The sequence below is a fragment of the Pseudochaenichthys georgianus genome, chromosome 21 (assembly GCF_902827115.2).
Source record: "Pseudochaenichthys georgianus chromosome 21, fPseGeo1.2, whole genome shotgun sequence".
NCBI classification, from domain to species: Eukaryota; Metazoa; Chordata; class Actinopteri; order Perciformes; family Channichthyidae; genus Pseudochaenichthys; species Pseudochaenichthys georgianus.
This window is the reverse complement of record NC_047523.1, coordinates 31,877,483-31,901,469: the sequence shown is the minus strand read 5'-3', so window position 1 is coordinate 31,901,469 and position 23,987 is coordinate 31,877,483. Positions and strand designations below refer to the sequence as shown.

The 23,987-nt window shown below is 42.1% G+C and overlaps 1 protein-coding gene across 1 annotated transcript in view; it reads right to left on the bottom strand.

The window, feature by feature from the left end:
- The window catches only part of LOC117466982 (target of Nesh-SH3), a 28,363-nt gene extending 6,309 nt beyond the window's left edge, over positions 1-22,054 (bottom strand). Inside the window, 18 exon segments of the mRNA XM_034110524.2 lie at positions 336-545; positions 686-775; positions 1,043-1,168; positions 2,366-2,428; positions 5,007-5,075; positions 5,817-5,996; positions 6,386-6,463; positions 6,908-8,473; positions 10,206-10,283; positions 10,476-10,541; positions 11,413-11,441; positions 11,443-11,459; positions 12,146-12,189; positions 12,839-13,029; positions 14,464-14,596; positions 14,695-14,763; positions 14,925-15,104; positions 21,730-22,054. Coding sequence (XP_033966415.1) covers positions 336-545; positions 686-775; positions 1,043-1,168; positions 2,366-2,428; positions 5,007-5,075; positions 5,817-5,996; positions 6,386-6,463; positions 6,908-8,473; positions 10,206-10,283; positions 10,476-10,541; positions 11,413-11,441; positions 11,443-11,459; positions 12,146-12,189; positions 12,839-13,029; positions 14,464-14,596; positions 14,695-14,763; positions 14,925-15,104; positions 21,730-21,838 — 3,298 coding nt within the window. The 5' untranslated portion in view covers positions 21,839-22,054.
- Between the last annotated feature and the right edge of the window lie 1,933 nt (positions 22,055-23,987).

Sequence of the window (23,987 nt, the reverse complement as noted above, 5' to 3'; positions counted from 1 at the left end):
AACACCACCAAAGGAAACTCAAACACTATAATCTATAACAATTATAATAACCATAAGTGACAACCTAGTTAAAAACATTATTTACAACCTTTCACCCTATCAGCCAGTTACATCCATACAACGTGCAGTCATGAATGAGGACACAGCTTGATTAAGTTGAGATGGAGTTATTTTCCATTCAGTGCTCATTTCCAAAACAAATCTTCCAGCCAAGTCAAAGAGGGTCCAAGCACATCGCTCACCGACCCAAAGTGTCTATGAAGCCACTAGCTTTGCTGAATAAGGGCAGTTCCATCCCATATCTTTGAAAATGTCAACGTTTGTATCTACTGTACCTCTGGTTTCATTATCACTTTTCTGCCAGTCAAGAATGACGAAGGACGGGCAGCCTTCCACAGTGACCACAGTGAGGTTGGTGGGGGGGACGCGGGGAGGACCAGTCACATTCTGATCCCCACCCTCCTCATCAGCGAAGAAACTGAGGGAGGAGGTGATGGAGCACGGCTCGTCTGGCTTCTTGTCCGTCTTGTAGATCACATGGGGACCTATAGATGGGAATAAGTATGCATGTTACCTGTTCCACTCTTTAGGTTGCCATGTGTTAGTACTGAGTGAGAGGATTTCAAAGATTAAGCTGTTTAAACCACAGGGGAGATGCAAAACAACAAGATGGATGGACTCTCACCTACAAAGCGCGGCTTGCCCATGATGTCTAAGTCTGACACAGGAGAATGGCTGAATACGGAGGAGTTGTCATTCATGTCAAAACGGCTTGCTGAAAAGGAAACAGGAGAGAGGGGTTGGGGATTGTTTGAGGTGCTAGCAGTCCCTGGCAGCTCTTTGTCCTCAGTTCTGCAGCTCTGGTCCAGGTCAGCCACCGGCCAGCCTGCTCTTTGTCTGCCTCTTGATATTCAAAACGTTTTCATTTCTTTTGTTCTTTTTGCCTTACTACGAAACACACCTGCAAGCTCCATCAAGATGATTATTATCACATGCATGCATTTACTCATATCACTTTTTCAATCATATTTCTTTCTCATACTGTTTAGTGCCGGGGCCGAGCTGGTCGTGTGCTGCTGTCTGCGCTCTTGCTTGGGCTTGTCTGTGACCAGAGGAAATGGCTTCAAGATGGATTCCTTGCCTCCTTGTTTCAAATCCATGGGTTTATCTGAGGATAGGGAGCAGCAGGAGAAGGAGAAGCGATCAGTTATTCACACTCATCCTCTGACTCATGGTAACACACAGTTGTGATCCATCTGCTCTGGCCATCTTCACTGAGCAACCCAGTGGCCTCTTCCTGGCGTCGGAGGATCAGAGATGGCTTGTTGTGTGAGCGCTCTTGTGCACATTAAAGGGGAAAAAGGTCTGCCAGAATACATCTGCGAAAGACAAAGATGCCCAGATGCTCAGGACCATGCACACAGAGGCCTTGTGTATATCAGTGCACTTGTGTGAAGACAGAGAGATATAAACAAGTGATAGAGATGAGGGGAAATGTTAGGAGGAATGCTGTTTTGTTCATTAGTAAAAACCTACAAGCCATATTTTGAAGTTACAAGCATTTTTATAATTGCAGAAGACAGCCTGAGCCAGTGGTTTTCAAACTATAACGAAGGGCGTGGAGGCATCGCAGCGAGACTTACTTGACCTAGTGGAAAAGTGTGCAGTGGAACTAAAGTTGAATAAATTGGAGTCATGTGTGACTAATAAACAAACAAGAGTGCTTTCACGCTAGTTGGGCTATAAAGGGAAGTCGAGAGCATTGTTCAAAACAACAAAACATGTACAATTTGGGTTGGACAGATTTTTAGAAAGGAAGAAAGGGAAAATAATTGATGCTCGTTGACCTATCATGTGAAAAGAAGTAAAATCATTACAAAAAAATTATTTAAGTTCAGGCTCACTGTCAATGTAGCAAGCCTTTCGTCTTGTATGTGTTCAGCCTCTGGCAGTCCGGATGAAGTTTAGAGGAATAGTTTGGAATGTAGGGAAACGTTTATTCTCTTTCTTGTAAATACATAACTATATAGTCAGTTTAAACAGCAGCCTTAAGACTGGAAACAGCCTGGCTCTGTCCAAATGTAACACAATCATTCTACCAGCACAATAAAGCTAACAGGTTATTTCACATTTAATCCGCATAATAAGGTGTGAAAAACTACACATTTTTAGAATGTTCGTTACAAATTCAATTGCTTTTGAGAGGGCCTGGATCCATGATACAACAATGATGACATGAAGGACAAGTTTGACAACCACTGGCTTAAGAAGCAGAAGTTAAGCCTCCCCTTGCTGTTGTGTGAATGATGACAGTATACAGGACAAGGTGCAGCAGGGTTGGGTGCAGCATCACTGTTGCCCTCACCATTGTCACTAGGTTTCCCCACCAGGTTGGGTTTCTTGTTGATAGGACGCAGGACTGTAGGGACTTGTGGGAAAACAAAAGTCCATTTTAGATTAAGAATCAAATAAAAACAGAACAGGTGTTGGGCCCTGAAGAAGAGATACACAACTGTAAACAAGATGGTTATTTTAATAGTGCAACAACGATGAAAGAATGTGAAGTTTATAGATTCAGAAAGAGAGAGACATTAAGTAGGTCAGAGGACTGCAGTAATACTGTGTGCTGAAAGATGAGTGTGCAAACATAGGACATAATATACAAGCAACAATAAAGCACATCAAAGCCAAGCAGATTGCATGTAAAACGCTGAAAAGTCACGTTGCAGCCACATTTGACTAATGAAAAACATGTCCGCATTTAATAACTGAACAAAAGTCTTCAGAAGAATAATTTAAAAATCCTTAGTGAATCCTAAGGAAAGTGAGGTAGCAGGTTCAACAACTTTGGACTCCCTTGTGTGAAATCTTATTTCAGATCAGATGCTGTTTGACCATCACATTTTCCACTAAATCCCTGCACCATGGAGAACACAATAAAATAAAGATCGTGCCAAGCTATGAGATGAAGACCAGATCAGTTTAACGGCTTTAATGAATCTGAGGAATAAACTCTCTTGGCTGAACTGGATAATAAATCACAAGAAGGCTTTGTAATGAAAACACCACAGCTACGAAGTGTAAATCTCAGACATCTTAACACTACGGCTGTAAAATGACTGAACGTTGTTAAACAAGAATAAGAACACTTGGTTTGGTATCTTAGAAGTGTTGGTTAAGCTCCGGGAGGGTTGACACAAGTTGATCTCTTTACAGGCTTCACATCCGATGTTGTTAAGAGATAATACATTTCAACTGTTTCATTTCCAGAGAATCAACTCCCTTCGCCATTTGTCATTCTCTTATCTCAAAGATTCATTTCTAGTCAACGACATTCTGTAATTGTCCAATTGTTAAAGCCAAAAACGTTAAAAACATTTATCTTGGCTTTGTTTTCCTCGCATAAAACAGTGATCTCTGGCATCTCCTCCCAAGAGAAAAGAGGTGAGGCTGTCAAGACGAACTGTAACAACATCTGCCAACAAGTCTCACTGATTCACCGAAAATACATTCATGGGGGCCTCTGACTCGCACATGGTATATCTGACAACTAATGGCAAACATATGCTCATACAGAAAGTCACACTATTGCAATCATTTAAATGCCAGTCTCAAGATAAACAAAATAAAAAAGACGGGGGTACGCGAAGAAAAGGACTGACAGCTCCGAAGATGTGATGTCATGGACAAGAAATGAGAACAAGGCCAACGTGATGTAATGTGATAAGACGTGATGTCAACACTATACAGTACATGTCAACAATGTGTCCACATCAATATATAACGATCTGGTCGGTGTTTCTACAGCGTGTGTGTTTGGTTTGCTGTCCCACAGTAACCCCCTGACACAGCAGGCAGACTCTCTGAAGTGCCAAGCGCCTCAGACTCACTTTTGTGAGGTAAAACAGAAGCAGTGGTGTGAGCGCTGGTTCCTCTCAGATAACTTCATCTTCAGGGCAGGAATGTGAAAATAACACAAGGATGTACGTTCAGTCCAGAACAAATATTCCCACTGAAAGACATACCAGTGTCTCACATCCCTGTGGTTTGCTGCTTTTGCAGGGATTCATGGAGGGACACCGTCCATTACTGTACAAACCTGGAGTCCACAATAAGCAGAGCTTTGAAAGAAATTCAAGTTGAAATGCCAATGTGAAACTGAGCTCCAGAAACCTGTCAAGGACATGCTAATTCCATCGCTTGAGTCAAATAAAAAGTTAGGAAGTGCTGAGAAAATGATCAAGTGTTGTAAGCAATTGACTGCATGGGCAGAAGAAGGTGAACAATGTGTAGGTTGCATCTCTATTTAGAAAGGTAGAAACAGTCATTAGGAGCTTTATTTTTAAATGCTTGTGCAGTGTGGCAAGCAACATTATTTTCTGTAGAGCTGCTTCCAGAGAGCCATGTGACTTCTTGAAGAACTCTGAAACTGTCAACGTTTCCAGAAATAACACACACCAGCTGGGACATGGGACTGAAGCACAACCCCTTTTCACAACTCCAACTTACAAGGAGTGGGTGAAGCATCACCATTAATACATGTGGTCCAGACATGGTTTGCATTTGTGCTTGAGATGGATTTAATTACTCTAATTAACTGAGCCTGCCTGGCAGGAATGGAAACAATGTGATTGACCCAAAAAAAGGACAAACCACAATCACCTTTCACAACAAGCAGGCTAAAGCTATTCTCAAACTAATTCAGACCGGTTCCTGATTACAGGTCCATATGTGCAGTAGACTAAACAATGTGGAAAGGTATATGCCATAATTGGAATTTTGTAAGGCTTCAGTCTCAGTCAGGTTAAAGCTACTGGGACAATCGGACAACACAGATCGCAACCAGACACAACACGTCACGCTGACAGACAAATGAAAATCACAAAGCATGGATGGATTGTGACAAAAGCGCAGATCGGTGTGACTGCTTGGGACGGGACATAGCAGTGCCTCTTAGGTTAGTGAGTGAGGAACGCTGAGAGGCGATTATCTCGGTTTGTCTTTACCAGTTTTCTCTTTGGGCCACACCACATGTTTAGGATAAGCAATTCCCCTATGACGCGCCCCACCGGTTGCTAGAGGGAGAAAAAGGTTAGTTATAAAATGTTTTGTGGCACTGAGACAAATAAATACTAAATAGGAAGAAAGTCAGAAGGAAAAATGCCTTTCTTATCATCCAATTTCTTACTTGTGTGAGTGAAAATGATAGATATGTGTTTGTGTCTTCAACCTGGTTTTACAGATGTTCTGGATATACAAATATAATTGCCATGACTAAAAATCATTAATTTTATCCGTTGACAGTTCTCACTTTATTCTTCTATTGCTCTTTGGGGAAATAGGGAATGTGTTTGAGAAGAAATACAGAAAGAGTGAAAGAACATATAATTGTGCTGTCTGCACAATGCTTGGCTTGGCATGGTGGGTATAACATGTGGTGTGTCCTGGCCAGTGCTGTGGCCAGATTTCCTAACCGGCCAGCCAGAGGGACTGTAAATCATGTTAACGATCCTGACCCTAGAGACACACAGTGCTGCTCTTGGTAAAACTGTGAAATATACACATCGAACACATGTGGCAGAGCGTGGAGAACATATGTACCATGAGAGAAGGTCAGGTAAAAGATAATGCTATGTCTATTGTGTGCATCCAAACACACATCAAGTGCTTAATCACGTGCCATGAGTTTTGTATGCCTTATTTTGTAAATGCATAGTTGCAGAGGAGAGTGTAAGAGGGTGCTGGCAGGAGAAGATAACCTGAGGTTGCTACTTGGGAAGAGGGAAAAAAGAAAGGAGAAGTGAGTACTCCATTACCCCCAGGTGTGCTGGAGCTGTGAGAGGAGGATGTCTTGGACGGAGTAAATGGCCTTCCACTAATACGAGGGGTTTGAGGAGGAACCCGGGTGCGCGTGATGTTTCTTCCTGCTTGGGGAACAGATGAGCTAATGGGAGAACGAGGAACTGCAGCAATGGACGGCTTGAGGACTCTAGTACCTAGATGAGCAGAAAAGCAATTTGGGAGGTTAGGGATGATCCACTTGCAACAGCTTGAGCGCTTTACCTGGATGGAATAAATGAGAGTGAAAGAGACTGTAGAAGACAATGGATGAAATGAAAGAGAAGGCATAGATGAGATCGAAAGCCAGGCACACTGCTTGGTTGGGAATGGGGCAGGAGTGAGGTGAGGGTGCTAGGCTGAAAATGGAGGTACACATTCAGGCTGGGGTAATGACGTGGTGGGGTGTGTAGGGTGGTAGGATGGAGATGAAGATGGGAATGCAGTTATATCATCCAATGGTTTGAGGTATAACTGAAAGCATTGGGTTCCACGTGACTTGACGAAAGCAGAGATGGTAATGGGACAAACTTCACACAGCGTTTACCCTGATTGTAACTACCAGCCTCCTCTGTAGCCAGGGCAGGTCTTGGCAGAGGCTTGCCCTCTTCTGGTGGACTAGGAGCTGTATGGAAGAAAACTCACTATTTATCTAAGAAAATACCAAATGTATTTTTGATTTTTAAAGGGGGCATAATTGAGGTGATGGATTAGGAGAATATAGTTGGTTTAAAATAGGGTATTTGTTCCGATCATGATATCCATGAAGAGAAAACACTTTTGTGCATTCTGACAAAGCTGAACTCGGACTGGAGCACCAATTAAAATGGCAGGTCTATATGTACTCTCATTTTGGTTTACCAAAGGAGAAAATCATGCTTAAGAGGAGTCCAACATTTCTAGATTGTTTGGTGGAGGATAGATTTTAAGAAGCTCATCACCTACAAATGTAGAGAATTGACAATATCTATCAACACTTGAATCCTTATGCCCCCTTTAAAATGTTATTTTAGAAAAGGTCTTAAAACTTGATTATGTGGATTAATGATGGCAAAAAAAGGGTCTTTACCCGTAGAGACTGCCTGCCTTGGGGTGACCTTGGTGGGATCAGAGTAGGTCCTGGTCTGAAAATGAATCCCAGGTTGAGGTTGTGGCTTGGGTGGAGAGGGCTTTGGTTGGGCCTGGATCTTTTTTGGAGGTTGTGCTTGGGACCTTGGCTTACTCTCACGGGGAGGTTCTTGTCGGTTTCTTGTTTGGGGCGTTTTTTCAGACTTATTTATTTTAGATGATGGACCCTTTGGTCGAGTCTGTGATTTGGGATTGGATTGTAAAGAAATGGTCTTTGGTTTAGTTGTTGGTTTGGCCTCAGTCTGCTGCTTTGATTTGAGTTGAAGTTCAGGGTTAGTTTTGCGCACAGGTTGTGTTTGTGATTGAGGATGTGCCACAGGTGTGGGCTGGGGAAGTGAGGGAACTTGAGGCTGGGTTTGGCTCTTTTTCTGGGGTTGTGTTTGATGTTGGGCCTGGTGTTTGGGCTGCAGTGTTGGTTTAGGTTGTGGTTCAACCTGGAGATGTGGTGTGGTTTGAGGCTGTGATTGGGGATGCTGCTTTGGCCAGGATTCCGACTGAGGTTGTGTTTGGATCTTTGGCTGGTATGTTGGTCGGGGTGGTGGTTGGTTCTGGAGTATGGGCAGGGATGTTTGTTTGGGTTGTGGTTGTGGTTGGTTCTGGAGTATGGGCAGGGATGTTTGTTTGGGTTGTGGTTGTGGTTGGTTCTGGAGTATGGGCAGGGATGTTTGTTTGGGTTGTGGTTGTGGTTGGTTCTGGAGTATGGGCAGGGATGTTTGTTTGGGTTGTGGTTGAGGCTCAGCTTTCACCCATGGCTTTAGTTGAGGGATTTGGGTTTGGGGATATGGTTTTGGTTGGGGCTGATACTGTGGCCGGAACTGGGGTTTGGGTGGGGGTTGTGCATGAGGTTGGTTCTGGAGTATGGGCAGGGATGTTTGTTTGGGTTGTGGTTGAGGCTCAGCTTTCACCCATGGCTTTAGTTGAGGGATTTGGGTTTGGGGATATGGTTTTGGTTGGGGCTGATACTGTGGCCGGAGCTGGGGTTTGGTTGGGGGTTGTGCATGGGGTTGGTTCTGGAGTATGGGCAGGGATGTTTGTTTGGGTTGTGGTTGTGGTTGAGGCTCAGCTTTCACCCATGGCTTTAGTTGAGGGATTTGGGTTTGGGGATATGGTTTTGGTTGGGGCTGATACTGTGGCCGGAACTGGGGTTTGGGTGGGGGTTGTGCATGAGGTTGGTTCTGGAGTATGGGCAGGGATGTTTGTTTGGGTTGTGGTTGAGGCTCAGCTTTCACCCATGGCTTTAGTTGAGGGATTTGGGTTTGGGGATATGGTTTTCGTTGGGGCTGATACTGTGGCCGGAGCTGGGGTTTGGGTGGGGGTTGTGCATGGGGTTGGGATTGGGGTCTCTGTTGTGGTTGTTGGCTGTTGTGCTCTAAGTGCTTATTTATATTTTTCTGGAGGGCTGTTACAGCTGCAACAGTGGTTGTAATATGTGGTGGAGGACGGGGCTTGGGACGTAAAGGAGCCTCCATGAAGGGAGGCAAGACATATCTGGAAAGGTCTCTTCCTCCTAGATTTTGTAAGAAAGAGAAAATATCGCCATGAAGCCACAATACTGTGCTGTAAAATATAATTTCAAAATATTTGATATTCTGACACAATGAAATAAAAAATAAATTAGATTTTACTGTCTAGAAAATTATGAAAGCAAGACATAAAGACGTTTCGGGAACAGCTGACATTTAGATCAGCAGAAGTACCAACAGCTACTGGCCTGAGAACTCACAGAGCTTATCTTGGACTTAGGTACAGGTTACACAATAACTTCTACCTGGCACATGTCTTGTGGAATTTCAAAGGCAAAGAAACCATATGAGGTATTCGCAAAGTAACAACCGTGTTACTGCCTACAGGCCTAGCAAGCAGGGCCAGGACGCCTGTGAGCAATGGCCATCCAAATCCATTGGCTGTGGCCTAAAACACATGAGGTTTTAATAGTCGCTGAGGGATTGCTTGCTGAGTGATTGCTTGCTGAGGGATTGCTTGCTGAGGGATTTTGATGGACCAGTCTAAATTGATTGTTCAATCTCATCAGATGTTCACCTCAGGGATAGAGAATAACGGGGAAAAAGAGAAGAATTCAGAGAATGTGAGAGAAAGAGAGAAAAACAATTGGAAAGCAAAGAAACCAATAGATTACATGAGATGCTAGGTATGTAGTGCCTCAACTTTATGACCATGTAATGCTTTTAGAGTTGTTGGCAAATGTACTGGAATTAACCAACCAACCAAGTCAAATGGTTCTTTACTGTAATTGCTAAAAATAAATGGAAACTATAACCATGTCTAAATACTGACTGGTTCCTCCAAATTAACCAATGAATGCTACATTGAAAAACTGATTGGTGCAAAATTAATTATGGAATAATGAGGGTTGCATCCTTCATCCTTTTCACATTCAGGCTGCCTATAAAAGGAGCTGTTGTAATCAAACTCGTATTTAGATGTATCCAGGCCCTGAATTTAAATGAGCTCTATTTAAGATCTTTATTCAATAAGAATTAGGATTTAGATTAAACATAATACAAGATAAGTAGAAAAGGACATAGTATGACAGTGTAACACAGGAAAAAGAGAAAGGTTCAATTCTGCTCGAGTTCCTGTGGGAGAGAGAGTATTTCTGGTGCATGCAGTTACGTCATGCAGACTTCACATCACCCGCACTGCATTGAAAGCAAAAGCCTTAGGTTTTTTTATAATTTCATATTAACTTACATAATAATTATAATTCCTTACATTTATTATAGCGCTTTTCCAGATGCTCAAAGCGCTTTTACAAATACACATTACACATATCATACATGCAATGGTCACCACTGTGGTAAAGATATAAGAAACAGAGAGAATAAGGAAGTGATCTGATGCGTATTGGTTTGGGTTCTGACATCAAATCGGGTTGTTTATATTGTTTGAATCAGTGACTGTAACAATTTAACCTATAAGCATGTCTAGGTATATAGGGAATTCCTGCAAGCTTTGTTGTTTTGCTCAAATGCCATGCAGCCAAGGCCACCTACCTTACACTCTTGGCAACTCAACCAGCTGACTCCATCGGTTTCCATGGGGGGGGGTTTAGCTGTATTGTACTCACTCAGAGCATGCTACTCTTACTCATGCAGCTCAAACAAAGGACACCGTTTAGCATTATCAGCCTCCCAATTTCAGTCCGCCAAGTCTTTGACTGCATACAGCCTAAATGAGAGCTTCAAGCTTTTTAAAATGAACCATGATTCACAGTTTACCGATTGGCTTTTTGGTGACAACAGGCAGTGTGGGTCCAGGGGTCGACAGAGATTCCTTTTTAGTAGTTGTGGTGGGAGCTGAGAAATATAGTTTAGGTTAGTGGACCTGTGAGAAAACTTTATGTTCTGCAGAATATAAATAAAACTGGTGCATATTCATTAAACAATAAGCAGGATAGTGAGGGAGAAGTAAGGTTGAAAGGTCAGACGTAAGGTCAAGAGTATTTTTTCTGACCTTTAAACTCAGATTTAGGTCAGAAAAGTTATTACCAAGAGATGTCTTTGAGTTTATTTTCCGGGTGGAGGGCGGTCTGCCATGGGTCCTGTTAGGATGAACTGATAATGACAAGGGAAGACAGATTTAAGTAAAGAAGTCACACATTAGACGTCCTCACAATCCTGAAAAAAATATGTAAAGGAATTATTAGTCTGAATTTGATGTCTTAGATTCTTTGGCCACATGGGGGCAGCAGAAACAAGCTGTAAACACAACATTAACATATTATCACATTTAAAGTTGATGAAGAGTCATGTTTCTTGAAAAGTGGGAAATGTAAGTCAAATGATATTCCTTTTCATTGTGGTTCTGATTTTTTAGCTTAAAAAAAACTCTTAAGGCCAATTCCCGCTAAATATTTTTGCTATCTTCACAAGCTAGTTGCTAACGTTATCTGTCTACTGTTTGCGGCTGAGCAAGTAGTGTAAACAATGGGTTTTCAGCAAAAACTACTGCCTATTGTGGACAAAAATGCTACTGATGGGAACAGTTCAAATGAATTACACTGAGGTTAAAGATGCTAAAAATGTAAAGGTGAAGGGAAATGCATACTTGTTAATAATAATCACAAAAAATGACCTCTTTCACATTACAGTGAGTTATTCAAACTATTGAATCCCATCATCAGGGACACAACATTGGTTAATGGGATATCTGCAACAAACCGGCTTAATAATAATAATAATAATAATTGTGAATTAACAAAAGTTAGACTGGATATGCAAAGGTCCTGTCTGAAAAGACGATAAATCAAAAGTTGTAGTTAAAATTCTTCCAGTGCTGGGATGTAAAGCATGGGTCACTGAGAATGGAGGAAACAGACAATACTAAGCAGCAATACTTCACAGTGTGTTATAACATTCTGCTTCTGCATAAAATATTGTTCAGTGGGTTTGACCAAAGCACTGCAGCATGTCTCTGTTGGCTTACCATGGCGTTGAGGAAAGGGGGGGGCGTGGACCTGGCAGTAAAGGTTTCTGAAGGGTGACAGAAAAAAAGAAAAGGGAAATAATCGGTTATTAGTCTTTGTAATGACCACAACCAGTCAACGTGTCAGCATACAAACTCGGTGCCTTCTCTTTCTCTGTGTTTTGCACTAGTTGTAGGCTTTCTACTCCATGTCGAATTGGTAAAGTCCCTGGTGAGAAGCTTGTTATTTGAAGTTTCCCTCTGGGAGGGCAAGTGTTGTGTCTGATTCTCAACAGCTGGGATGTTTTACGAGTGCAGAGCCAGGAGCATGTGACACATCAGACCTCCACTGTCACTGTGTAAATCAGTGCCACCTTTCCCCTCTCAACTCATTTCCACATGGTTATCCTTCCTCCTATATCTTGCCTTCTCATCTCATTTGTTATCCTTCTCAAAAGTTAGCTAGCTACAGACTGCTTCCTGGCTCGGCCGGTCCTGGCTACAGTCGGCTGTTTCCATTCAGCAGCTGGATGGAAAACTAATGAGGCAAACAACCCCGAGAATAGCATAAGCTGACTAAAGCGTACAACATGGACGCTAGAGAGTTTTGCCTGTTCCATATAAACACTCTGTTCCCAAAATGATGTGAACTGTACCTGAGAAGTCTCAGCACTCTCACATCACATATTCATACAACTCTACAACAAAACAGCTTCGTATTATTTGCGATTAGTTAAGAGTGTCCAATACATACCACAGGCTTGATGGGACGTTTAACGATGATTTTCCTTGGCTTGTCTAGAAACATGACACAAGATCAAATCAGTAAAAAAAAGTCAGTTCAGTGGAATTAAAAGAAACTGAAGTAACAACACATTGCAATATGCCTCGCTCAAGATTCATTTAAACACAAAGCAGTTTTGATTCTGTAAGATTGGTAAGTATCTAGTTATTTGCAATTCCCCCAAACAGATGTATTCACAAAGAAATCATGACTATAAATAACATGAAGCCATACTTCTTGGAACTGTCAAAAGTAGCATCTGTTTATCTTAATTAAACATGAAAGACAATCTAAAACATGTGCACAGATAATGTTAACGATCAGAAAGACACATTCTGTACTAAAATAGGACAGAGCCAGAGTAACAACAACAAGACGTGACAATGATTAAATACCAGATAAGGTTTCGGACAAATACTTATTATACTAAACTATTTAATTATCCTCACTAACTTGATGGTCTGGGAAGCACACATATTCTGTCTTTGAACTACATTTATACATATAATGATCTTTCACATAAATACATTTGCATGGATTTTGATGATTCTAATCAACATTACTTTTCAAAGAAACTTGGTTGATGAAATTGCCGTAGCAAGTACTACTGTTTTATTTGGTGTGGGATGGAAAATATTGTAAAAAAACTGACATTAAACATACCCTCGGTGCCCCCTGAGCTGATGCTATGAATGACCGGCTTGCTCCACACTCCGGTGACATCCTTAGCGTTGGGCTGGACACCGAACTCATAAACCGCGTTTGGCTTCAGGTTGTCGATGACTGTGTCGCTAGTTGGGCAGGTTTGGTAGTTCCACTTCCTGTGTCTCTCACGATAACGCACGGTGTAGTGTCTGAGCCGAAGACAGAACAGAAACAGAACATTTAAACAGTAAATCGTACGTCTAATAATAACGTAAGACGATGATAAACATATCAAGAAGTACAAGAAGTACTTTAATGTCACCGTACAACTGCTGAGTATTTTCCGATACCATAAAAAGGTAATTCCAACAATGCTGACAATGATCTGAAACTGCTGGGGTTTGGTCTTATTTTATGCTCATTTTAGGAAAGCTGTCTGAACTCCTTTCGAAATTGTCCATCTCAAGTTTTCTAGTGTTGTTTAAAATTTCACATTCCAGCATGAACTGCAATGTCTGGATACAATGTTTTGATTATGTGGAAGAAAATTACTACTCTTTCTACAAAAGATCAAATGCATTAATCTACTTGCTTTATTCAGAAAACACACAAAAAATAATCTGTTCCAAAAGGCAAAGTTTGATTTCTTCTATCAAATGCTTCCAACATAGAAGAAAAACTACATTCAGATGTTGTGAGGGTTGTGGGACTCCTCTCATAAACACGTGCGTGCACAGCATGTTCTGGATCCACTGCTCAGTAACCTGAGAGACTCCAGGGAATCATTTACTGCTCATGCATTGATTCCAGACTCTCTGTAACAACTGCATGTGTGGGAAGAAGAGAGTGAGTCATGTTTCTATGCTTATAAAGATTACAATACAGCCAGTGTGGAAGACATGAATAAGATGAACATCTCCATGCTTTAGAGCAATTCTGTTTCAGCACACCTTTACACTGTACCATCCGTCTATCGAGGCTTTGCTCTGTGGCCGAGGTGTTTAGTACAATAGTAAAAAAAGATCCAGTGCTATTATCTGTCCATACATGGAGACATTGCTAACACGAACTGTTAATAGCTAGTTTGGCATACTTTTAATAAAAAATACAGAGGCTCAAGTCATCTTTGCCGTTGTCCCTTTCCTGACGTGTGTTGTGCATGTTAATGGTCTGCAAAGTTTCTCTCCCACACACTCTCCCCCCCCCCCCTGTCTGTGACGCCTCCATTGGACTCCTTTGTTTACTTCTGTAACATCGTGACATCAGTACGTAACACTTGCGCTTCTATTGGCTAGCGCTCCAACACATTGTACTTGATAGGCTAAGGTGCGGGACATCTCTAAGGGGTTGGTTGACCAATAACAACAGAGCAGACTGGGCTCTGGTTTCAGACAGAGGGTGAAAAGAGGTGCTGCAGCACAGGCAGTGAGAAGAATAAAGACCTTTTTGAACATTAAAGCGTGGAGACATGTCACAGTAGATGCACACAATACAAATATGTACATGAAAGTGAGCATTATAGGGCCCGTTTAAGTGATTGGGGGGTCTCAGTTGCCTACATTTTGTATAAGGGGGGGTGTCGGTCAATTAAAGCCCCTGCCCAAATAAAATTCTTGAAAATGTGTGTTAGCGTCTAAGCTTACCCATCCTCAAGACAGTCATTCATAACGTTGCCTTCATAGGGAGTTTTCAGCAGGGTCCCCCAAGACAGGATAACTGAGGTGGGCGTTACCGAGCCGATGACCAGGTGTAGCGGCTTCAGCAGTTCCACTTTACCTACAAAACAAATGAAGATTTTACTTTTAAGTCCATGTCCACCTCCAAGTGTCACTTTAAGGATAATGTTTTTAAATCAAGTGTTTTTCAAGCATTACCTGTGCAATGCTTTTTCACATCATTGGTTGGGATGGGCTGGACGGCTATAAGGTATTTGGGTTCAGCATCTAAACACAGAAGAGGAACAAAATAAATGTTGCAGCCACTCATCCATCTCTTTCAGCCATGACTAAAAGTATTACATTCAGTCAAATTAAAATGTGCATAAAAGCAACTTCTCATCTCGAGGCGGTTCTTTACCAAAGTATGTATCAATAGTTTTTCTTACCAAACTCAGTCTCGTACGGCTGTCCGTTTTCCGGCAGCTGAATATACTGCTTGGAGAACATGCTGCTGCCGTAGCCCAGGATGTAACCCTCCAGCTTGGTGTCAGCGTTGGGACGCAAAAACTTCATAACGATGGTGTCTCCTGAGGCGTTGATCCGGACTTTCATGTTCTGACGTCTCACTGTGGAGGCAGGGGAGGAATCAATGTATCCATTCATTGTTGATTTTCGAGAAAATCACCACATGCAGGACATGGACCTAAAGTTCCTGCACACTTCAGTCCATTGCTCGTACTTTATGACCAAACCAGGCTTCATGTCAATATGGAGCCTCGTCACAGCAGATGTTTGACAAAAGGATTCTCAGAGATTCTAATGACATCAAATAGAGCACTTATTTGCTTTTGCATGCAAGTGTCCATGGGAAATGCAGTTTAAAATTATATATCTGCAGTTCAAGATATTGGCAACTGCCACAAAGTCTCAAAAAGGGAGTATCAATTTATACGAGCAGCAACCATTGAATCACAAAACATAGAACAAAGGATTAAAAGAAAGGAAATACTGAACAACAATGTGGAAACTGCAGTTCAAACCACCCTCAAACCACCCTTTATGTGTCTTTCTTCTATTTTAGTGGTTTAAAAAAAGAAGAAGAATGAAAGCATGTTAGGAAGACTTCAAGTCAAAGCAGCTGTTGCTGTTTAAATTCTGCTGAGGCACAAGTGTAACTGAAAACTTATGATAATAACACTTTTTGTTGTGGATGTATAACTGGAGGAGAACATGACTTGTATACATTCAGACTTTGATAGACACAGTACACACATCTAGGATCTGCCACCACAAGCATCGTTAGCTGGAGCTTTCACTGTGTATGTTATGAAAGTGGGAACAGGATATAGGTGTGCTTATAAAATGCATCTACTGTTATTTTAAATGATAAAGCATTGTTAAAATGAGAGGACAACTTGACCTTGTTGATTTGACAAGAAATACTTTTTGAGTCTGTCTCTTCCACAGAAACACACTGAGGCCACACATGTCTCGTAGAAATTGACTTGAACAGAATACAGTCCTAATCAGCAGAGTCTGGGGACAGATATTGGATGAGGAAAATAATCACCGGATGAATCATAGTAAACCAAAGCCAGCTTCACTTGCTCTGATAATTCCGATCAGACTAGTGGTAAGCCACTTGGCATTATACGGTACATTTTTGTTTTGAAAAATGGATGATTATAGAGTTTTTTCTTTCTAGTATTTTTTGTTCCGCTTCTACGGTTCTGCAAGATGCCATTCTTTACTATAGTAACAGAGTTAGAGTAATTTGACTGTTTCTTGGATGTTTTAAACTTGGTGAGGTAACCAAAAGTCCAATGCCCAATGAGCTATGACCATGAGCTTGCATGGTGCCGTAGAGGCAGCTTTTAGAGTCTATAAATCAAATAGCCTTGGTGTGATGGATGTATTAGCTTCACATTAAGGTAGAAAGAAATGAGGGGTACATATTTGGCAAATGTTGGATGTTATTGTAAATGTAGTTGGCACCTTCCGAACGCACACAAACAGGGACTGTTATCCCTTCTGGTTTATGCTAAATATTAACTTCTGTGAATGATGATCGGATAGTCACTAGACAAGCAGCTCTAGGACTCTGCAAGAACAAGGAATGGATGATTTGCTTATTTTCCACTCACCAATTGCTACTATTATGTGGCCTTCAAAATGATCCAAGAACAAGCCATGCTAACAATTATCTAGTTTGTTACAGGCATGCTAATGGGCATCATAAACTCAACAGTGGGGCTTAATTGTAAAACAAGAAATAACAACCTTCTGCAGACTTGGCCGCTGGTGGTAAGCAGTAAAATAAACAGCTTTTCAAATCAACACTGTTTGTATTGCATTGTGTGTGTTTTAATTGAACGATTGAAGCCCTTCATAAATCTACATTGTAAGAAGAGAATTATGTTTTCCATCTCCTTTTTAAGCAGTGGAAATCACCCATGAGTCTATAGGGTCCTAACACTACACCCTTCATAGTCTATGAGGCTAAAAAAGATGGACTTTCTGCCTGGATTATGGCTCCTACTATACTCTCCACAAGTCCCTGGCTCATATTTCAGCATTAAATGAAATAGTGGAACTTTTCATCAGGGATACTGCCAGCAGCTGCCAGACGCCGAATCAGACACTGCCAGCGAGAGAGGGGGAAGCCCTGGATTTGAAAGATACCCTCATGCTTTCCCAGTGATATGTTTCCTATCAAAACTGCATTTGTTTTGATTCTTCCATCAATATTTCCGATACAACACGACCGACTTTGGCTCAGCCGGAGAGGGGATCAAAGCATTTGAAACATTAGGAAACTTTTGGCAACTTGAGTTAAACTCCAGTACAAGCAAACACTGGCTGAGTCCCACGACAGCCTATCCAGAGCCCGGCCATTTGGCCCACACTGCTTAGGGACTGCAAAGACTAATCAGTGTTTCCAAAGACAAATTAATAAAACTTTAGGAACAAATCCAGTCACAGTCCTGATAATCAATCAGCGACAGAGGAGAAATATTGACAGGAATAAAGTTGCTAAGCTACAAAGTCATCTTGTGGATGTTTGTGTGGAGGAATATCGAGCAACACATTGAGAATAGGATAACACATTTTCCTGAGAGGCTGCTCTGCCTGTGACTCTGACATTCGAACACATGAGATCAGTGGAGATGTACAACCTCATCAAAAGACATGTAACCTTTGTAATAGAATCCATAATCCTACCATTACTGTTACAAACATAGATGGATTAGAAGCCTACACCGGGTGAAAGATAAGCCTTTGTTTCACTTGACTGTGAACATTTGTTGATAGAAAGTCAATGGAACAATCACAAAAAGATGCAAAATGCCAACTAAGAGATGCAAAAGACCAGTAAGAGATGGAAAGAGGTGCAAATCAATCCCAATTTAACTTAGAGCAGCAAACAAACAACCTAAATCTGTTTTAATAAAAGAATATATGACTTCATCTGTATGTTATGTAGAAATGGTGTCAGATTCTTCGGACAGCATCACAAATGCCATTCCGCCTCACATACTTACACAGTATTTTAATGTCATGTACTGTAAGTCTCATAATGAAGACAAATCGTTTCAATTAAAACATCATGACATATTCAGTCTGCAGAGAATATAACCAATTCATCCACGATTACTGTACCACATCCATCAAATCGTCCGGAAGTCAGCCAATAAACATGTCGTATTAGGCGGTAAACAAAGCCACATCATTCAATAAACATTTCAACATTGCATTTTTCCTGTTTTGGGCCTAATAGCTAGAGGATGTGATCCCGCTGGCTTGGGAAGCAGAAACACCTACCAACTGGAAACTGAGTCGTGGCTCAGCGGAGCGGAGCGGCTATCTGTGATCATCAGCATGATGGATGATCCTCGAGAAAAGGGAGTAGGTTAATTGGGTTGTCAGCAAAACACTTCACTCACTTTACGGCTGTGAAACATGATATTTATATGTCTGTTTAGTGTTGGGGAATCAATATGAAAACAGTCCTCGTGCATGTGCAAAGAACAATCAGTCCTGATTTATTGTCTGACAGTATCAAACCGCAGAGTTCCTCTATTGGCAGCTCTCGAATTCCCCTCTGTCTCTCTTGGTTCACATGTGGAGGAGTGCATCAAGGTTAACACTGCGATCATGTCAAGACTTTTCCACTCAAGCTGATGTGTGAACTAATACACTATAAATATCTAAAGCAAAGCCTCAAAAGGAGAAAAGAAAACCGCTCGGAACAACTCTACAAGGCTTGTTTTGTTTTCAAAATGTGCAATGGAAAATAGCTTTTCCGTTACTTTTTGCGGTTATTTTGGTGGTGACACAGAATCATGAAGTCATGTCAGTTTTCCTCGAGCAGCTGAACATCCCAGCTGAGCTCTGCAGCCTGTGAATCCCCCTGACTAAATGAGGGTATAAACTCCTAATATTGGTGCAATATATCTGCCCTACAAGCATCGCACACTTTCAATTAAACTGACTTTAGATGACACCTTTCCTGAGTGATTTTACGCAGCTCCGGGGTCCAGTATTTCAGCCTCTCAGGTTTCTGTCCTGGAAAAGGAGAGGTGAAAGGGGAGACTTGGCTTCCAGCTCCTCCGAGGCTGTTTTATGGCCCCTTGGTGAAACAGTGACCTTCATTTAAGGCAATGAAGTGTGAAAATCTGAGCTCCGTGCCAGCCGGAGCACAGCGGGTTGAAATCATTTAGTTGGTGAGCGAACGACAGCTGAACTGACCCATATAATCTCCGATGGGAATATCGCTTACTAAATCCTCTGAATACACGTCATGCAGCAGGAGCCTCTTTGATCCCGCCCTCTGGTATTACGCATGTCATTGGTTCACAAGAGGCCTCACCTTGCAGCCCAGTGGGAAACAGTCGGGATCGTTCTCCAACATTTTCCCTCCACCTTGGCAGCTTCCATGCAGGTCCCCCGCTCTCACACAATAAATCCCCCCTGTCAAACTCAACAGAGCAACAGCTGTTTTCCCCTCCCTCGTGGCAACGCTCCATCCCATCCCTTTCCTCCTTCACTCAATCTTCGCTGTCCTTTATGTGTCAGCGACCATCTTTCCATCAACCTGATCCTTGTCGGACTTCCTAAAGTGATTTCAATGTATCTCTCTTGTCCTCTTATCTCCTCTCCCTCCTCTCATATTTCCTTCTCATTACTGTAATCTCTACATGACATGTGGCCATGTTTTATCTGGCTCAGCAGTAGTTTCCAGGCCACATATTGTTGTGAAGGGGTAGTGCTAAATCATTTTTGGTATTGGATTGAAATGAGTATTAAAGGAAATGAAATGCCTTGGGAGTTATAGATCATCCAAATGTATAGACTTGTCAAATCTGATACCTTCTGTTGTGTAATCCTACAGTATCTGTGACATAATAAAGCATACACTCATTGCATAACATGTTTTCCCCCCCAAAGCAGGGCCTTGATCCAAGAAGAACAGAGATACAGACGTTCAACCCTCCTTCCAAAGCAAAAACACACACTTTCCTTTCATCTGGCTCCCAAAGTTGCACACTGAGAACGGTCCGCACGCCAAGTTCAGCCGACCGGTTACACACTGGAAGCAGCCTCTTTCTCCACCTCTTTATATCAACTGCTCACATCAAGTCTCTTCTACTATCATCAAACGTCTTAAAAGGGGCGCCAAGTTGAACCCGCAAAACAGATCATGGCTGCGAAGCTGGATAGCCAGGGTTCAGTGTGTGTGTGTGTGTGTGTGTGTGTGTGTGTGTGTGTGTGTGTGTGTGTGTGTGTGTGTGTGTGTGTGTGTGTGTGTGTGTGTGTGTGTGTGTGTGTGTGTGTGTGTGTGTGTGTGTGTGTGTGTGTGTGTGTGTGTGTGTGTGTGTGTGTGTGAGATAATGAGACTATATGAAAAAGATGTGTGGAAAATGTTCTGCTTTCCAAGGATGGCGTGAGAATCATAATCGGATAAAGGCTCAATACGTTATAATCTCCTTATTAAAGTGCGTCTGTCTTTCCTTTAGGGCATGTGGCGAGGGGGGCAGGGAGGGCAGAAACTATATGTTTATTGCTTTGTTGTGGTTTATCTGCAGGTTGTTTTCTAAAAAGATCCATTAACAAGAGCTGCAATATGTATAAAACAAAAGAGGCAGTTAACAAAGTTTTTCCCTGAGGCCATGATTGAAAATAATTAGCCGACTTACAAACTCTTCAGATCCCCTGCATGGTGGGCAGAGTTCGAGGAATGCCGTCCCACCATGTTGTCTACAAGTCTAACCCCTGACCCCCAACCTGGAAACACTTTCATTACAACCTGTGAGAAGCAGTAACTGATCTATTTCACTGTGTCTGCTCAGCTCGTCTCAGGGAAATATGGATAAACCACGGGGATCGTAAAAACCCTGCTTTCTAATAGAGGCAGGGCTCAAGAGCGGAAAGCTCTTTTTCAGTTAAGGGTTTAAGGCTCAACAGCAGAAGTCAGTATCAAATCCACTTATATTGAACATGACTTATTTCAATGAAGCTGTTTAGTTGTGCAGGGGGACACAAACTGCTGAGAATTTATTGCACTTGGTGCAGAAACAAAACAGCTTCAACAGCTTTAAGTCACAATATACAAGGACACTTACTGTAACACTTAAGAACTATAACTCATTGAAACAGTTAAAACACTGAAGTGGTGTTCATTTCTTTGTAAGTTTGCTAAGGAAATAATATGGTACATTACTCTTCAAACAAAACCTTGGAATGACAAATAAAATCAGACTCCCTTAACTCCCTTCTTCACTACTTTCAAAGCCAAGTGCCGTAATCACAAAAATGTGTGAGGAAAAGAGCTGAGCCCAATTATTTTGTGTGTGTTTTGGGGGATTTTTGCATCAGAAGCTGCCAACTTTCTTTATGGTGTTACAAACGACATGTGTCAAACTGTATCCATCACTTTGCAGAAACTGATTACATCGATATGGTTATAAAAAACACTTTCTCTTGTCATGTATCCTTAAAACACATATCAATCTTAGTAACTATGACATATTCTCTCTCCAAGGGTATCCCAGCATGCATTTGGCCGAAGGCAGAGAAAGACATGGAACAGCCATCAAAGGGATAAAACACAAGGACAATTACACTAATGTTCAATTTCACTTGCAAGGACCCACACGCAGAGAAGACTAACAACACACCCCTTCACATGCATTCACTAGTCATGTGGATTCCTCAGTGGAAGACATTAACTCTGATGCAGGCGTGACCTACCTCTGCTCCTGCGGGGCGTCGAGGGGACAGAAAGAACTATCCCAGCGATGAAGACCAAGAGAAGAAGGACCAGAAAGCTGTGTGAGTGTTGCTGCATCCCCATCCTCATCTCTGCTGTGTTGTCTCTGCGTCTCAGGTGTAAAGCTGTCAGTGATCTGAATCAGCTCAGATCAGGAATAAGAGAAGCTGTCACTCCTTGCTGATTGGCTGAATCTAACAGGTTGAGTTATTGTGAGTCTGGTTGGGCGTCTCTGGAGTGGCTGGACTACTTCTCTGAGCTGGTGGTCTCAGGACTAGTGCAGCTCTCTGGACTGTCTCCTGGCTGCCCTGCACCATCTATACCTCTATAATGGAGGGAGGGGACAGACAGAGTCAGACACACACCCACACCCATTACCCTCCCCCATTTTCTTTCACTCTCCATCCCAAGCTCTTTTTTCTCTGGAAAAGAGGTGAGTTTTCTCTAAGCTCCCCGCCCTCCTCTGACTTTTTTTCTGTTCTCTTTTTCTTTTTTAAGTCTGGTGTGTCCTCAGCAATCCTCCTTTCCATCTGCAGAGGCCTTTTGACACTTTTCATTGTTTCTTTCTCTCCTTTTCCGAGCTTGTCTCACACTGAGAACTCTAAGTTCCCTGTTTTGCTACTCTGGAAAACAGATTTGCCTGGAAGAAATCTGGTTTTACAATATTTTTAACATTTTCACTTTCTACAATATCTGCACAGAGCACAAAGCACTTAGCTTAGGTCAGTGTTGATATGCCATTACAAGGTTAGGTTATAGGAAACAGGCTTGGGAAACCGCTTAATGGAAACGTGAGCATTTATAAAATAGACTTTGGTGATGAAACTCAAATCTGCTAGACACCCATTCACCACCATGACATCTGCAACCTACTTCCTGGCTGCATGTCTGTATGTTGACACTCCAGTGTGCATCATGAAGTGCAGATTTGATCAATAATGTAGTTTTCCTTCAAGCTAACTTTTTTTGCTTGATTGACATGACATCCATTTCAATATACTGTACAACACTGTTTTGCTAACTGTCAACTACTTGCCCAAAGGATGCATCTACACACATTGCAGACGAAGGTATTCACATACACGTTATCCTGGTTTACACTGTTCTCCGGCTAGAACTACAGGACTACAAACTTGCAAACGCAATGTGATACAGTAAGTGCTAAAGATGTGTGTATTGAGGGGAAAAAAAGTCTTATCCAGGTTTCTGAATCCATGATTCATTATCTACACAGACAAACCCTGGGATACTCAAAACAAATTAAATCGCCTGCAAACACATGCACCCTATTACTGTGTGCATGTATAGGGGGGTTTATAATGAGGAATATGTGCCAATTTTGTTTTTCTTTACAAGCAACAACACACATACTGTACACAGCAGTGCATATCTTTCTTTTCCTTCCCCTTTAACCAAACATCTATGTTAGCCTGAATCTCAACCTACAGCCAAGTTATGAAATAAGCTGTTAAGGTTGGGAGGGCCAAAGTCTGGGTCCCTAGAAAAGGCAAGTCCATGCAGCATGCACGACTCCAGATTTATGTCCCCACAATGCCATATAAAACGAACACATGCTTTAGTCAGGAGCATAGGAGCATATGAAGACTAATTGGAACAGTCACATGGGCTGTCTGCATCCAAAGAGTTACGAGTACAGAGAATGTCTGCCATTATATTCCATGGAAACAATGTCTCTCATTATCTAATCTATAAATATATTCCCTGCCAATGACAAAAGACACATTAACATCACATGCAGCGCAGATCAGCTCAGGAAAACATGGCATTTGTAGCCATGTGTCGCACACTTCTACATGACTCTCTGGTGCATCGCAAACACATGCTGGCTGTGTTGCATCATGGGCTTTCTTTGAAGTCAAACTAATGGTATACGAGTGTTTGTGTTTCCTGGAGTAGTTTTATCCATGGTCAGCCAAAAGTCTCAGCCAGAACTCGGGCTTACTCAGGGGGTGTATGCAATTTTGCAAGGCCCACACGTCCACTTGCATATGTGTGTGTGTGTGTGTGTGTGTGTGTGTGTGTGTGTGTGTGTGTGTGTGTGTGTGTGTGTGTGTGTGTGTGTGTGTGTGTGTGTGTGTGTGTGTGTGTGTGTGTGTGTGTGTGTGTGTGTGTGTGTGTGTGTGTGTGTGTGTGTGTGAATACTCCGACATCTCCACCCTCCACTGCAATTGATTGTACTCCACATGTCTCCACACGAGACAGGAAATGATGTTGCGCG